The sequence below is a fragment of the Hevea brasiliensis genome, chromosome 16 (assembly GCF_030052815.1).
Source record: "Hevea brasiliensis isolate MT/VB/25A 57/8 chromosome 16, ASM3005281v1, whole genome shotgun sequence".
NCBI lineage: Eukaryota > Viridiplantae > Streptophyta > Magnoliopsida > Malpighiales > Euphorbiaceae > Hevea > Hevea brasiliensis.
In genome coordinates, this window is record NC_079508.1 from 21164302 (window position 1) to 21180494 (window position 16193).

General features: G+C 35.3%; 1 protein-coding gene across 1 annotated transcript; it reads right to left on the minus strand.

Moving 5' to 3' along the window:
* Window positions 1-3807: 3807 nt before the first annotated feature.
* LOC110634840 (uncharacterized) lies at window positions 3808-4239 on the minus strand. Its single transcript, XM_021783985.1, has 2 exons — window positions 4100-4239; window positions 3808-4018 (listed from the first exon to the last, which is right to left on the minus strand). The coding sequence occupies exons 1-2, from the start codon at window positions 4237-4239 to the stop codon at window positions 3808-3810; spliced, it is 351 nt and encodes a 116-aa protein (XP_021639677.1).
* Between the last annotated feature and the right edge of the window lie 11954 nt (window positions 4240-16193).

Sequence of the window (16193 nt, forward strand, 5' to 3'; positions counted from 1 at the left end):
TTTATTGTCCATGATCATCCATCATGCATATTACAATTTAACAATTAAATAAAACATACATACTAAAATTAAATTGAATATCTCATATTCAACTAAAAAATTTAGATTTAAATCTCATTCAAATAAATTTAAAAATTTATATTTGAATCTTATTCAAACAATTGAATCAAAATTTAATTGTGTGATTAAAATTCTTAATTAAATAATTTAATTAAGCATGGGCCTAATTATGGGCCTTAAATACATAAAAATTATACAAAGAGGCCCATAGTCCATGCGCATCATGTAAACACTCCCTAGGCGTGTTCTCCTCAAAACCATGCGCACTATCAAGCTCATAACCATACCGCCACATATATGAATGCAACCAGTAATGAATCAATCAAAATTAATTAAATCACACAATTAAATCTCATATTAAACAATCTAAATGGCAAATATAGTGGCTCTAATACCAATTAAAAGAGCGGAAGCATGTTGATTAGTTGTTCATTAGAGCATTGAATTTCAAAAAGTTTCTTCTAGGGTTACATACATCATACCACATCTCTTTTGTGCCTAATTAATTTCAATGCTCAATTGCAAATTAAAACACTTTTAATATGTATTAGGATCTATGTTTTCCATTTAAGATTGTGAATTAACAAATTAATTCATTTAAACCCTAGTTTAAAAGAGGAGTTAGAGCACTAACCTCTTTGATGCACTATGGATGTAATTGGCACCTTTAGGAAGCACCTAGGACCTCAAGTGTTGTCCTTTTAGCTTGTCCACACCAAGATCACCAATGGTCAGCCCCCAATTTACTTCTCAAGCCTTTGCCAACTAACTATAAATTGGGTTTTAGCCTATAGAGAGGTAGTATGTGTGTATAGGACACTAGAAACAATTTCTAGCAATTTTAATTTAAAGGATTTTAGGGAATTCTCTTTGAATTGATGAGATATGATGAAGAGGAGAGTGGGAGAAAGGTGTACTGCCACAAATAAGAGAGAAAGGAGAGGTGGCCAATTTTTTTTTTCTTATAACATCTTTTTATATAATTAGGTCAAGTAATCACTTAAACCCATGCCACATGTCACCACCACATTGCATCTTATTTTTAATTAACTTAATCACATTAAGCCAAGTATCAAAGCTAGACTTAATCTTGACTTTAATCATTTTACATGATAGGAAGACAAATGGGAAGCTTATATGATGCCATGTATCACCATCTCATGGTGCCACATGTCACCATGTGAAATGACCAAATTACCCTTATGTTGTAATTTTGAGTTCTCAACCCAAAATCATTATTTCTCCTCTTTAAATCAATTTGTATCAAATATAAATTAATTAATTAATCTCTATTAATTAATTTCTCACAATTAAATTTATATTTAAAGTAAATTCATATTTAAACACTTTAAATATAAATTTAACTTATGCTATACATCCAATAACCCATATTTGGTTTCAAGTCATGCTAGGGACTTTGCAATCTTATTACAAACCAAATCTATTTAATTAATCAATTAAACTCTTTAATTAATCAATTAAATCACATTTTACTTGGTGATTATCTTGTGTACATGTGTGACTCACTAGGCTCATAACTAATTGGCAATGAGATATGATATTAACTCTTAATATCATCAGAACTCTTTCTTACCATAAATGATTTCTCTAAATCATTTTAGGCATCTCATAGACCATGGTTGACATCTAGCATATCGTGCCATGGCCACCCAATCAGTAACAAGGAATACCTTAAATGAACCTTTAATCATACGTTACCATGCACTAGAATCTCTCTGTTACAAAATCCCAATTCGAGCTGGAGTCATGATTTATGTCAAACCCTATTTGCTATGAATGTTATGTTTTCTTTTAATTCTAGTTCTTGATTAATTAGATTTTCTTATCAGAAATTCTTTTCTGACTAAATCTGTTTGTCCTGGCCAGGAACTTGAAATATCAAGAACAATTAAATGAACATAGGATTTTATCCCTATTTACTTAGGATAACAGATTCCATCTTGATCAACACCTACCTCCATATATAACTAGTAGGAGCCAACACATGCCCATATATCTATACACAGTACAAGTATGAAAACAGTATCAAACTCAAACCACCTATATACAAGATAACTGTGTTATCTCAGGTCTAAAGATTATATGCACTGATATGATATATGACAATGCATTGACAAGAGTAAACTCCATGTGCTTGTCATATGCATCACTGGTTCGGCCTACTTATCATGTATAAGTGCCTGCCATATTTGTTATATGGCATGAGACTTACCATTCCATCTTATTTATATCTCATATAAATAACTTGGGAACAAACATGATTACAATCTTTCTGGATAAGTCATGTCCTTATTATGAAGTATCCTTGATTGTGAACCAATTTATTATACTTTGTGCTAGAAATACTATCACTCATATTCTTAACAACTTAAGAATAGAATTTCTAATAAAATATCACTGGACCTTTTCTGTTACACATAAATATATTATGTAAACGGAAAAGTGAAATTGCCTTTTTATTAATAAAATATGTATAAGATACATGCTAAATGATATGCTCTAGGGCATACTACTAACAACCTATACCAACTCTGACACTTCAAACGCATCGAGGGCGTCTAAAAAAGGTGGGATTTTAACCCGATTCCAAAATTGCTCAGGTAGCCTGTTTGTCCAGCCCAAAAATGCAAATTCAAACACCAGTCAAATTTCTGCGAAACGAAGGTACCTACGTGAAGCCCACAACACTAGGGGTTAGAATAAATTTCTTAAAAAAATTAAATAAACTCATTTAAGGCTTGAAAAAACACTGCAAAGTTAGTGGGTCCCATCAAAATTTCAGTGTTAGAAAATTTTGAAATTTATATTGCCACGAAGCTCTCACCTAGTGGAGCATGCTAGTACTCTCGAAATCTCTATGGGTTCCTAGTTTGGAAGAAATTTAGCCCAAAAGTCAAAATGGGCTAAAACTTTTTGGGCTAAAATTGGAAAATTCACTCAATGAAAAGTTGTGATGTTGGTGTCTATGGAAAGCTCTCGAGGAGTAGAAGGTGTTTGGGACAAGTCCCAGTCCTATTGGTGGCCTGATAGGCTGAATTTTGGCTAGGAAGACCAAAAGTCACACTACACATGGAGGCTTCTTTGGGCACATTTTCTAGCATCCTGGGATGGGGATCGATGAGGGGGAGGTGCCTAAGTGGTGCACCGGCAAGCTGGAGAGGGCGGGGTGGCAGTTGGTCAACGAGGGGAGGAGAGAGGAGAGAGAAAAAGAGAGAGAAAGGGGTGGTGTCGAGGCATGCCCAAGGAGGGGAGAAAAAGAAAGGAAAAGGGCTAGTTTGATTCGACTAGTCTGATTCAGGATACCCAAAAATTAAATTTTTACTCTATCTTGAGACCCAAAACGAGATCCGAAAATTCTAAAAAAATTACTAAAATCTCAAAAAAAATTTTCGAGTCTAAATATATTTTTTAAAATTTTCACGTGGTCTTTAAATTAATTTCTAAAAATTAATGAAATTTATTATTTTAAGAAAATCGATTTTTAAAATTCTGAAAATTTCAAATAAATTTCCATAATATTTAATATAATTAAATATTAATATTTAGATATAAAATAATTATTTAAAAATTAAGGGTGTTACATTCTTCCCTCCTTACAGAAAATTCATCATCGAATTTTACACAAGACATAATAGAATTACAGGATTACATATTGAACAAGTACGGGTACTTGCTGTGCATATCCCGCTCTGACTCCCTAGTGCATTCTTCCACTAACTGGCTCCTCTATAAAACCTTAACCATAGGGATCTGCTTTGACCTGAGCTGCCTCATCTGATAGTCCACTATGGCTACAGGCTGCTCCTCGAAGGTCAGGTTCTCATTCAACTTTACTACATCTGGTTGCAGCACATGTGAAGGGTTAGGAACATACTTCCTCAGCATGGAGATGTGCAATACTGGGTGGATATGAGAAAGGCTTGGTGGTAACTCTAATCTGTAGGCAACTACCCCAAATCTATCAATGACCTCAAAAGGTCCTATTTATCTAGGTGCTAACTTGCCTTTCTTCCCAAACCTCATAACTCCTTTCATTGGGGAGACCTTCAAGAATACATAATCACCCACTGCGAACTCTACATCCTTTCGCCTAAGGTCTACATAGCTCTTTTGTCTACTGAAGGCCATCTTCAACCGTTCTCTGATCAAAAGGATCATCTCTGAAGTGTACTACACTAGGTCTACATCGTGTACCTTTTCCTTTCTAACTTCTGTCCAACACAGAGGGGACCTACACTTTTTACCATATAGCTCCTCATAAGGTGCCATCCTGGTACTTGAATGATAGTTGTTATTATAGGCAAATTCCACTAAAGGTAGCTGATCATCCCATTGTCCTCTAAAGTCCAGAATACACATACGAAGCATATCCTCCATTTTTTGAATTGTCCTTTCAGACTGCCCATCTATCTGAGGGCAGAAGGCTATACTAAAGTTTAACTGTATGCCAAGTGCCTCCTACAGCTTTCTCAAAAATTGAGAAGTGAACTGGGGCCCCCTGTCAATTATTGTTAAAGTAGGAACTCCATGTAATCTAACTATTTCACGAATATAGAGCCTGGCATATTGAGCAACAGAATAGGTGATTTGCATAGGCAAAAAGTGAGCTGACTTGGTCAAACAATCAACTATCACCCACATTGAGTTATATCCACATGTGGTACGAGGCAACCCAGTCACAAAATCTATAGTATCATTTACCACTTTCACTCCAGGATGGGAATCTCTTATAACTTCCTTGATGGCCTCTAATGTTCAAACTTTACCTTTTAACATGTTAAGCACTTGGGCACAAAGTTGGCTATGTCTTTCTTCATGCCATTCCACCAGTACCTATCTTTTACATCATGGTACATCTTGGTGGAGCCTGTGTGGACATTGTAGGTGCATGGTGTGCCTCCTCCATAATCTCATGTCTGAGGTTGTCCACATCTGGCACACATATCCTAGAACCTTGCATAAGATCACCATCTATACTAAAACCAAACTCACAGTCTTCTCCCTGTTGTACCCTTTCCACCATTCTCATCAATTATGGGCCTCTATGTTGAGAAACTCATGTATCTCTCGAATCAATGGTCTCCTTTCCGCTGATATATGCGCTAAGCTACCATAAGATTTCCTACTCGAAGCATCTATCACAACATTCGCTTTATCTGGGTGGTACTGAATGGTACAGTCATAATATTTCAGAAGTTCCATCCATCTCCTATGCCTCAAGTTTAAGTCCCTCTGCTGAAAATGTACTTTAGGCTTTTGTGGTCAGCGTATATCTCACATACTTCACCATAGAGGTAGTGCCTCCAAATCTTTAATGCAAACACTACAGTTGCCATCTCTAGATCATGAGTGGGGTAGTTTTGCTCGTGCCTCTTTAACTTCCTCAAAGCATATGCTACTACCTTTTCATGCTGCATCAAGACACACCCCAACCTAATTCTAAAAGCATCACAGTACACTATATATCCTTATCCACTTATAGGCAATGTCAACACAAAGGCTATAGTTAAACACTATTTAAGCTTCTGGAAGTTTTCCTCACACTCATCTGTTTAAAAGAATGAGAAAATCTTTCGAGTTAACTTGGTTAGAGAAGCTACTATCCTAGAGAAATTATGCACAAAACGTCTATAATAGCCTACTAGGCCTAGAAAACTCAGCACTTCGGTGATTGTAGTAGGCCTAAGCTAATCAGTTACTACTTTAATTTTCTTGGGATCCACCTGAATACCTTCACTAGAGACCACATGTCCCAAGAATGAGATACTCTCTAGCCAGAACTCAAATTATGAAAATTTTGCATACAACTGATGCTCCCTTAAGGTCTACAGTACCATCCTTAGGTGCCAAACATGCTTTTCTTCAGTGCAGGAATATACCAAAATGTCATCTATGAAGACAATGACAAAATGGTATAGGAACGGCCTGAACACCCTGTTCATCAAGCCCATGAAGGCTGCTGGTGCATTAGTGAGTCCAAAAGACATCACTAGGAACTCATAATGACCATACCTAGTCCTGAACCCTGTCTTTGGCACATTCTCACTTCAAATTCTTACCTGGTGATAACTTTACCATAGGTTTATTTTTGAAAAGTACTTTACTTCTTGTAGCCGGTCAAACAAGTCATCAATCCGAGAAAGTAGATACTTGTTCTTAATTGTCATATTATTTAATTGCCTGTAGTATATGCACAATCTCAAAGATCCATCCTTTTTCCTCACAAAAAGAACAAAAGCATCCCAAGGTGAAGTGCTTAGTTGGATGAAACCCTTATCTAGAAGCTCTTGCGACTCTGCTCCTTCAACTCCTTTAACTCTGTTAGTGCCATTCTATAGGGTGGCATAAAGATGGGGTTTGTACCCGACACAAGGTCTATACAAAACTTTATTTCCCTCTTTGGTGGTAACCCTGGAAGCTCTTTAGGAAATACATCCATGAATTCTCTTACAACAGGAACATCTTTCATATTTATACCTTCTGCAGATGTGTCCCTTATTGGTGCCAAAAAACCCTGACATCTACGCTTCTATCACCATCAACTAAACTTTTCTACTTCAGGTGTATGAAAATACACCTTTATTTTTTCTTATAATCTAAGGTAGCATAATGAGTTGACAACCAATCCATTCCCAAGATTACATCAAAATCCATCACTAGTAAAGGAACCAAGTCTACCAAAAGAATATTTCCATCTACTATCACTGCGCTATCCAGAAAAACTATAACTACATCTATGTTGTCATTATGTGGGGTATCTACAGACAAAGGAAACTCTAGAGTTGTAGGATTTCTACCTAACCTCAGGGCAAAAATAGGGGAATCAAATAGGTGCGTAGCACCCAGATCTATCAAAACATGTGCCTCAAAGGAACATACTAGAAGATTACCTACTAAAACTATATTTGAAGTCTGAGCATCCTGGTGCGTCAAGGTGAAAACTTGAGCTTGACCCCTGCCTTGAGCTACAAAACCCTAAAGTTGACTCTTGCTTTTAGATCTACCTCCAAATCCACGTCCTCTTTGTCCACAGTCCTGTTGGCCACTGTATTGACTGCTTACCATGCTGGATGTGCCAAAGTGCATCTGATGGGGCATATTACCAATAGAACCTTGTGCCCCATCATGTGCTCACTGAACATGGGACATTCCCTGACAAAATGGCCCTGTTGGCCACATTTAAAGCATCCATCAAAGCTCATCAAACAAGCCTCTAAATGTGATATGCCATATTATGTGCATGGTGCCAAGGAGGACCCTGAACCAGATCCAGAACTACTGTAGCCTGAACTTTGACCACTACTTGAATCATAACCTAGCCTGAATCCTTTGGTTCTATGTTTGTGGCCTGCTTTCTTATTTCCTTTATTCTTTCCACTGTGGTGGCTCTGGCTGCCACCCATGGCACGCATTTGTGGAAAACTGAATGAACCTTCTGAAGGAGCGGAAGCATGAAAGTTATTCATTAGAGCATTGAATTTCAAAAAATTTTCTTCTAAGGTTACATGCATAATACCACATCTCTTATGTGCCTAATTAATTTCAATGCTCAATTGCATACTAAAACACTTTTAATATGTATTAGGATCTATGTTTGCCATTCAAGATTGTGAATTAATAAATTAATTCATTTAAACCCTAGTTTAAAAGAGGAGTTAGAGCACCAACCTGTGACACCCTTTACCCATCTACAGTGTAGCCGAGCAAGATATGCCACACAGTGTGCTGGAGCACCAAATCATATTTTCCATTACAATTTACCATTTTTAATTCATTTATTTACAATTTTATTTAATCTAAATTTTTCGCAAATTTTATAGAAAATTCGGCAGAGTGCCGGCTGTAAATTAGAAAAACAATTCTTCTGAATCTGTTAAAAACACTTCCAATATAATCATATTATCAATCTCAGTCAACCACCAACATCTTTCCACAATTTCTCAAATGACTTCATTATCTCAAAATTCAATTTGTTTCATTTCATACTCAACTCAATAAGAAATACTCAAATTTATTACTGAACATGATTTATGGATAATTACATCAAAACATAATTACATGAGTTTATAATATACATAGCAAAATATAGGTCTGATTACAAAAGTTTACAAAATACAAAATACTAAAAGTAGCCTAATGTCCTACCAATGCATTGCAAATGTGAGGTGACTCTGGACTCTGTATGCAGATCTGAAAGTTCACCCGGTCTGAGGTCTGTTGGACTCCCCAACTATGTCTCCAGTACTTGCGCGTGGAAAAAGCGACGCGCTAAGCAATTCTGCTTAGTGGTGACAATATAAAATATAATAACTAAAATAAAATAAATATACATAATGTATGTTTACATTTTAGGTAGACTTAATTTCTGGCATTTATTACAGTATTATTCGATTAAAATTTAGTAAGATTTATTTTAATTGCCTGAGTAACCTATACTAGATGACTGGATTGGATAAATGGGTAAACTGGCACTGGGTACCAAGTACCTCGGACCATCACACCATCGGTCACATTGTGTCTCCCGGTGTGCAACAGAATAGCTAATAAGCTGTAATAATTATCAGGGATAAAACCCAAGCATAACAACTCAATCAACATAGCCAAAGGCTATTCTAACACAGAATGGCACGGGAAGCCATAAAACATAGAATGGCATGAAGCCATATGCAGTACTACTAAAAGAACCCTATTGGCATGTCAACCTATCCAAACCAACCTTGCTAGGTGTACTAGGGCATGTTACACTCTTAAATTGTACAATTCTTGAAATTTAAGTTTAGGTGTTACTATTCATTTCATTAGTCAACTAAAATGTTGACTTTTGCATAGGCAATCGGTACATTGGTTTTAATACTCCCAACATACCACATTTTGTATTCTAAAATTGTTGGTATTGGTTGCCAATACCATTTCTAAGCTTAGTGTTAGTTGTTCAAAATTTTCAAATTTCAAGCCTTGTGTTTACTGTTCCATTGGTCATTTTTACAGTGGGAATTTGGCAAAGTTGTCAACATGAAAGTTGTTCCTTATTGTGTCTAGTTACACTTCTTTTTTTGAATCACTCCATTTGGAGTTTTGTAGCTCAAATTATGGCCTAAACACCATAACTGACTGGATTGTAAACTTTCCTAATTTTCTGGACTGACTAAATCTATAGTGTTTTGTGTAGTGACTGCAAGTCACTTTTTGAACATGTTATGGTCAAAATTTGGGTTAGGTTTCTTCATGAAAGTTGTAGGTCTATGTCTCAGCTATCTGTTGGTAAAATTTCAGGTCAATTGGACCTTTCTACACTGAGTTATGACTAAATGAATAAACACTGTTTATTTATTCATTTTGCCCAGGCAGAATGCAGGTCACCTGGATTAGAGCAATCTTTAGTCAACTTGATTTGGTTTTTTGGGCATGGTTTCTTCACCAAAGTTTTGCCATTATGTGTCTAGTTTCATGTCCAATTGGCCTTGCACCAATTGAGCCTCTACAACTGCAGTTATTGTTGCCCAAACCTGCTGGACTCACACCCAGTCCTGTAGGTCACCAAGGGCAGCAACACTAACTTCAATTCCCACTTAACAAACCACTTCATTTCGTATTCACACATAACCAAATGGTCACTAATTGACCATTAAAACTTACTTTCACCATTACATGATCAAAGTCTTAATTTCATACCCAAACCCTAACCCATTCCATCTCAAATCATGCATTCACTTACCTTTCACTATCCTAAACAATAGGTTAGTATTAAGGGCAGCTAGGGTACCATTTTAATTCAAGAAAATCTTCAAAACCCTACCAAGCCCAAGGCTTCTGGAATTTTAAGTAAGAAATACACATGATGTTTATTAAATTTTCTTGTAAGTTTGCATTCAATTTCACTCCTTCAACATGAATTGAAAGAGAAAGAGTAAGTTTAGTCACTAACCTCTTTAGAACTAAGTTTGGGTCTTAAAAAACTTCAATTTTTCTTCAAAATTTTTATGCCCAAAGCTTCCTCAAGGTGTGGGGTGAATTTTTTGTGAAGACAACTAGGGCTTTTATGGTGAGAAAGGGTGGGGATTCAAGCTTGATCAAGCTTTCATGGAGGTTTTTCTCTCCTCTCTCCCTCTCTCAATCAAATCGGCTGGTTGAAGAAGAAATGGCTGCTGGACTTTTCTCTTTTGTTTTTATCTATTTTGTGTCCATTTTATCCCTTAATTAATTTTGTTAAGTTATGATTGGTGGAGAGCTCATTAATGACATCATATGATGTCATAATTCCACTTTTCTTTAATTTTCTGTTCTTTTCTTTTCTACTCATTTTTAAATAATTTTTCATCAATATTTGATCATATTTTATGTCATATAATTCACTTACATAAATGGACAAGTTGGTCAAAAATCATCTCTGAAGACGAAATGACCAAAATGCCCTCCGTTTGGCTTAACAGACTAAAATTGTTTGTATCGATTGAAAAATTTTTCTAAGCATTTTCTTGGCATTCTAATGCCATAGAAGCCTTAATGACTCTTTTCTGGAGTCTCAAAAATTATTTTATGAATTTTCCTCCGGGTGTAGGGCTCCTGGTTGTGAGTACCGTAACTTCTCACTGGGTTACCTATCGATAGGGCACCGGCTCATTTAACTTGATTGTATTTTATTTCTAAAATTTTTTCTAAATTTTTATTATTAACATTTGAGTTAATTATGATTCCTCACTTTAGTTTAAATATTTTTCCAGATGTTCTAACTGTCCAGACCGACACCGGTCACCAGAAATAGTAGAATGTACAGAATTGCTACAGGGAGGGTGTTATATAACCTCTTTGATGCACTATGGATGTGATTGGCACCTTTAGTAAGCACCTAGGACCCCAAGTGTTGTCCCTCTAGCTTGTCCACACTAAGATAAACAATGGGTAGCCCCCAATTTGCTTCTCAAGCCTTTGCCAACCAATTATAAATTCGGTTCTTACCTTCAAAGAGATTGTATGTGTGTATAAGACACTAAAAATAATTTCTAGCAATTTTAATTCAAAGGAATTTGGGCAATTCTCTTTGAATTAATGAGAAAAGATGAAGGGGAGAGGGAGAAGAAGAGGTGCCACCACCTTTGAGAGAATAAAAGAGTGTTGGCTGATTTTATTTTTCTTATAATATCACTTTATATAATTAGGTTAAGTAATCACTTAAACCCTATGCCACATGTCACCACCACATTGCATCTTATTTTTAATTGACTTAATCACATTAAGCAAAGTGTCAAAGCTAGACTTAATCTTGACTTTGATCAACTTGCATGATAGGAAGACAAATGACAAACTATGATGCCATGTGTCACCATCTCATGATGTCACATGTCACCATGTGAAATGACTAAATTACCCTTATGTTGCAATTTTGAGTTCTCAAACTAAAATCATTATTTCTCCTATTCAAATCAATTTATATCAAATATAAATAAATTAATTAATCTCTATTAATTAATTTCTCACAATTAAATTCATATTTAAACACTTTAAATATAAATTTAACTTATACTATACATCCAATAACCCAGATTTGGTTTCAAGTCATGCTAGGGACTTTGCAATCTTATTGCAAACCAAACCAATTTAATTAATCAATTAAACTCTCAAATCAATCAATTAAATCACAATTTACTTGGTGATTATCTTGTGTATGTGTGTGACTCACTCGGCTCATTACTAATTGGCAATGAGATATGACATTAACTTTTAATATCATTAGAACTCTTTCTTACCATAAATGATTTCTCTAAATCATTTTAGGCATCTCATAGACCATGGTTGACACCTAGCATAGCGTGCCATGGCCACCCAATCAGTAACAAGGAATACCTTAAATGAACCTTTAATCATATATTACCATGCACTAGAATCTCTCTGTTACTAAATCTCAATTTGAGCAGGAGTTATGGTTTATGTCAAGCCCCATTTGCTATGAATATTATGTTCTCTTTTAATTCCAGTTCATGATTAATTAGATTTTCTTGTCAGAAACTCTTTTCTGACTAAATCTATCTATCTTGGCTAGGAACTTGAAATATCAAGAACAATTAAATGAATGTAGGATTTTATCCCTATTTACTTAGGGTAATAGATTCCATCTTGATCAACACCTATCTCCATATATAACTAGTAGGAGTCAACACATGCCCATATACCCATACACAGTACAAGTATGAAAGTAGTATCAAACTCAAACCACCTATGTATAAGATAACTGTGGTATCTCAAGTCTAAAGATTATATGCATTGATATGATATATGACAATGCATTAACAAGAGTAAACTCCATGTGCTTGTCATATGCATCACTGGTTCGGCCTACTTATCATGTATAAGTGCCTATCACGTTTGTTATATGGCATGAGACTCACCATTCCATCTTATTTATATCTCATATAAATATCTTGGGAACAAACATGAATATAATCTTTCTGGATAAGTCATGTCCTTATTGTGAAGTATCCTTGATTGAACCAATTTATGATACTTTGTGCTAGAAATGCTGTCACTCATATTCTTAACAACTAAAGAACAGAATTTCTAACAAAATATCAATGGACCTTTTCTATTACACATAAATACATTATGTAAACGAAAAAGTGAAATTGCCTTTTATTAATAAAATATGTACAAGATACATAATAAATGATATGCTCTAGGGCATACTACTAACAAATTTCGCACTAGCACTAGAGCCATTCATTACAATATCATAGACCCATCTTCTCAAGATTTCGGTCTAACTACGCTTGTGACATAGGCTTCGTGAATGGATCAGCTGGATTTTCAGCTTATGCTATTTTCTGCATGGCTACATCGCCTTGCCCAACTATTTCTCTGATAATGTGGTAGCGTCTTTCTATGTGTTTGGATTTCTGGTGAGGGGTTCCTTAGCCTGTATGACCTCTCCATTGTTGTCACAGTAGAGTGGAATTGCTGACTCAATGGAAGGAACTACTGCAAGTTCTGTCATGAACTTCTTTATCCAAACAGCTTCTTTTGTAGCATCTGATACAGCAATATACTTAGCCTTTATAGTGGAATCAGTAGTCGTACTCTGTTTGGAACTCTTCCAACTAATTGCACCTATATTACAAATGAACACAAACCCAGAGGTAGACTTTCTATCATCGATATCTGATTGAAAATCAGAATTAGTATAACTATCCAATTGCAAGTCACCACCTTTATAAATTAAGAATAAATCCTTAGTTCTTCTCAAGTACTTAAGGATGTTCCTGACAGCTATCCAGTGTTCCAAACCTGGATTGGATTGAAACTTGCTAGTCAAACTAACAGCATGTGCGATATTCGGCTTAATTGTAACACCCTTATGTTCGGTAGTGCGTTCTACTGCTCCAGTGATCAGTGTCTATCTGGACAGCTAGAATGCCTAGAACTATATTTAAATATTAGTGAGGAGACATAGAATAATGAAATACAAGAAAAGAAAAGACAAGAAAAACAAATAAAAAATAATAGCAATGAAATGTAACCAAGTTAAACGAGCCGAGAACCTTAGCGATGGGTGACCGCACCAGGAAGTTACAGCGTAGACCGTTGCCTAGCCCTGGACCACGGGGAACCCTGGAAAATATTTTTAAGACATAATTAAAGACCTATTGAAGCATAAATATCATTAGAAATATCAAAGAAAAATTAATTAATTAGTACAAAGAAAAACGGAAAATCGAGAAAATGACAAAAATCGGTGTTACCAAAAAATTGAGAATGCAACCCGAACAGGGGCATTGTGATCATTTGACACCCCGCGTTGTCTTTTGACCTAAATGTCCATTAAAAATACATGATATTACAGTTGGAAAATGTCATGAAAAATTAAATTGGTGGTACCTAATTCAAATAGCAAAAGATAGGAGCTTAATGTGAGAATTTGGAAAATTAAGAATAAACAAACATTAATTCTCACTTAGTGCTCCACTCACCTCACCTAAGTGGACCACTACACATCTTTTGGGCAGAAATAACTCACCTTCTTCAACCTTGGACAGCCAGCCGAATTGCTCTTGAAAGGAAACCTCCATGGCCGCACTTCACAAGCTCCATGCAAGCTTCAATCCTTCATCTCCAAGCCAATTTCCTTACACTTCCCTTCACTAAAATTATTCTACACCACTTGGGCAGTAGATAGGCAGCAAGAAAATCAAGTTTAGTGAAGGTTTTGAAGAGTTTCAAAAGTGGTAAGTATATATTTTTTATTATTGTTTCATTAAACTTTGTATGGATGTTATGGGTAGTTGAATTGTGAAAAGATTTTTGAAGTTTGATGAGTTAAGGGAGAGGTATATTTTTGGCAGCCATGAAACTTCAATGAGAGCAGTTTATCCTTGCATTTAATTGGTATATTATAGTGTTGATGAAGTGTTTATGTGTATAGGAATAAATTGGGTAATATATACTAAATGTGTATTTGAAAGTACACTTGAATTTGGAAGCTTGGAAGTTAATTGAAAGAGAGGACAATTCGGCAAACTTGAAGTGTATATCAAGATATGTTATTTTGTGGTTTGGTTTATGGAATTATATTGTTGAATTATGGTGCTTGTTATGGCAGCATGTACATATGTATAAATGTGTGAGTTTGGACATGTAAATGAGCTAGGTCATGTGGTTAAATTGTTTGTAATTTGGAATTGGTAAATTCTGTACTATAATGTGCATATTGAGTGTTGTTATAAGCTGCCAAAATGACCAAAAATGAGTTGCTAAATGTGTTTATGTTATGGTACAAAACAGAAATGACATGTAAGAGTTAACTTGGTAAGCATAGGATGTGTCCTTTGGTATGTAATGAAGAGTATATTGCAGGGCAGTGTAAGTTTTGGCTTAGAACCTTAAGTGTGTGGCTCCAATTGGTATAAGACCAATTGGAGGTGAAACTAGGCACAAAAAGTGCCAACTTTCATGAAGGAAGCTTACCAAAATTCTGCTTGGAAGGTGACTTGAAAAATGACCAAATCCGGATTAGTGCATTTAAAGCCTGAAAATTGACCATTTGGGCAGCAGTTAGTTTTTTCGCCATAACTCACTCAAAACAGGTCCAATTGACCTGAAATTTTTACCATGAATAGTTAAGACATATATCTACAATTCTTATGAAGACACCAAAGCCCATAAATGACCATAAGCAAGTCAAATAGCTTGCACAAATTCGGGTCCAAAAACTGGCCGAACCAAAAGTGACCAAAAAAATAACCTAAAGTGACCATTTTGATGCATTCTGACCAGCATTCGTCAATTGACCATAACTTAGTCTACATAACTCTGAATGACTTGAAATTTTGCTACGCGTGCAATAAGACATAGACCTACAAGTTTGTAGTTTTGACCGAAACCCGAAAACCGAGAGAACTAGGTCATCCGGCTAGGTCAAATTGGTATGCTGGAATCCGACAAATTGCAATAAAATGCAATATACATGGAAATAAATTTGGTAACATGTACCAATACTAAAAGGCTACAAATGTGAGATATTAGTAACATTAAAATCTAATTCACCTAGAATGCATCAAGGGTCAACATCTTAGGTTGACTAAGGAAATAATAGAATTCAATAAGTTAATTATTAAGCTTTATTCTTAGAGACAGTTTAAATGAGTACTGAAACACTTCAAATTATGTGTTTGAGTTAGCAAAGACTCAGCGAAAGGGAAAGAAACACTGAGTCAGAGCCAAGAGATAGTTATCAGAGGTTTGTGCACAACTAGTTTTTAACTGATTTTGTTCTGAATATTTCATATGATTAAATGATATATTTTTCTTATGTATTATGTTTACCAAGCATTGTATTTAATTCAATGATTATTGAAATTATTATAGTATGTATGAATTTAGCTTTGTGAAATGGTATTTCCACAAGTATTAAGCATTGTTGTGAATTGAATAAATTATGTTTTGGAAAATTGTGATAGAACATGTTTTGAATTGTGATGGGCAATTTGCATGGAAAAAAGCAAATTTATGATTTGAATTGTGATGAGCATAAAAATTATTGGATATTGGAATTAACTTTGAATCGAATTGTATTGTGATTTATGCTCACTGAAAGAATTGTGATATTGTTTTATATCTCACTATAG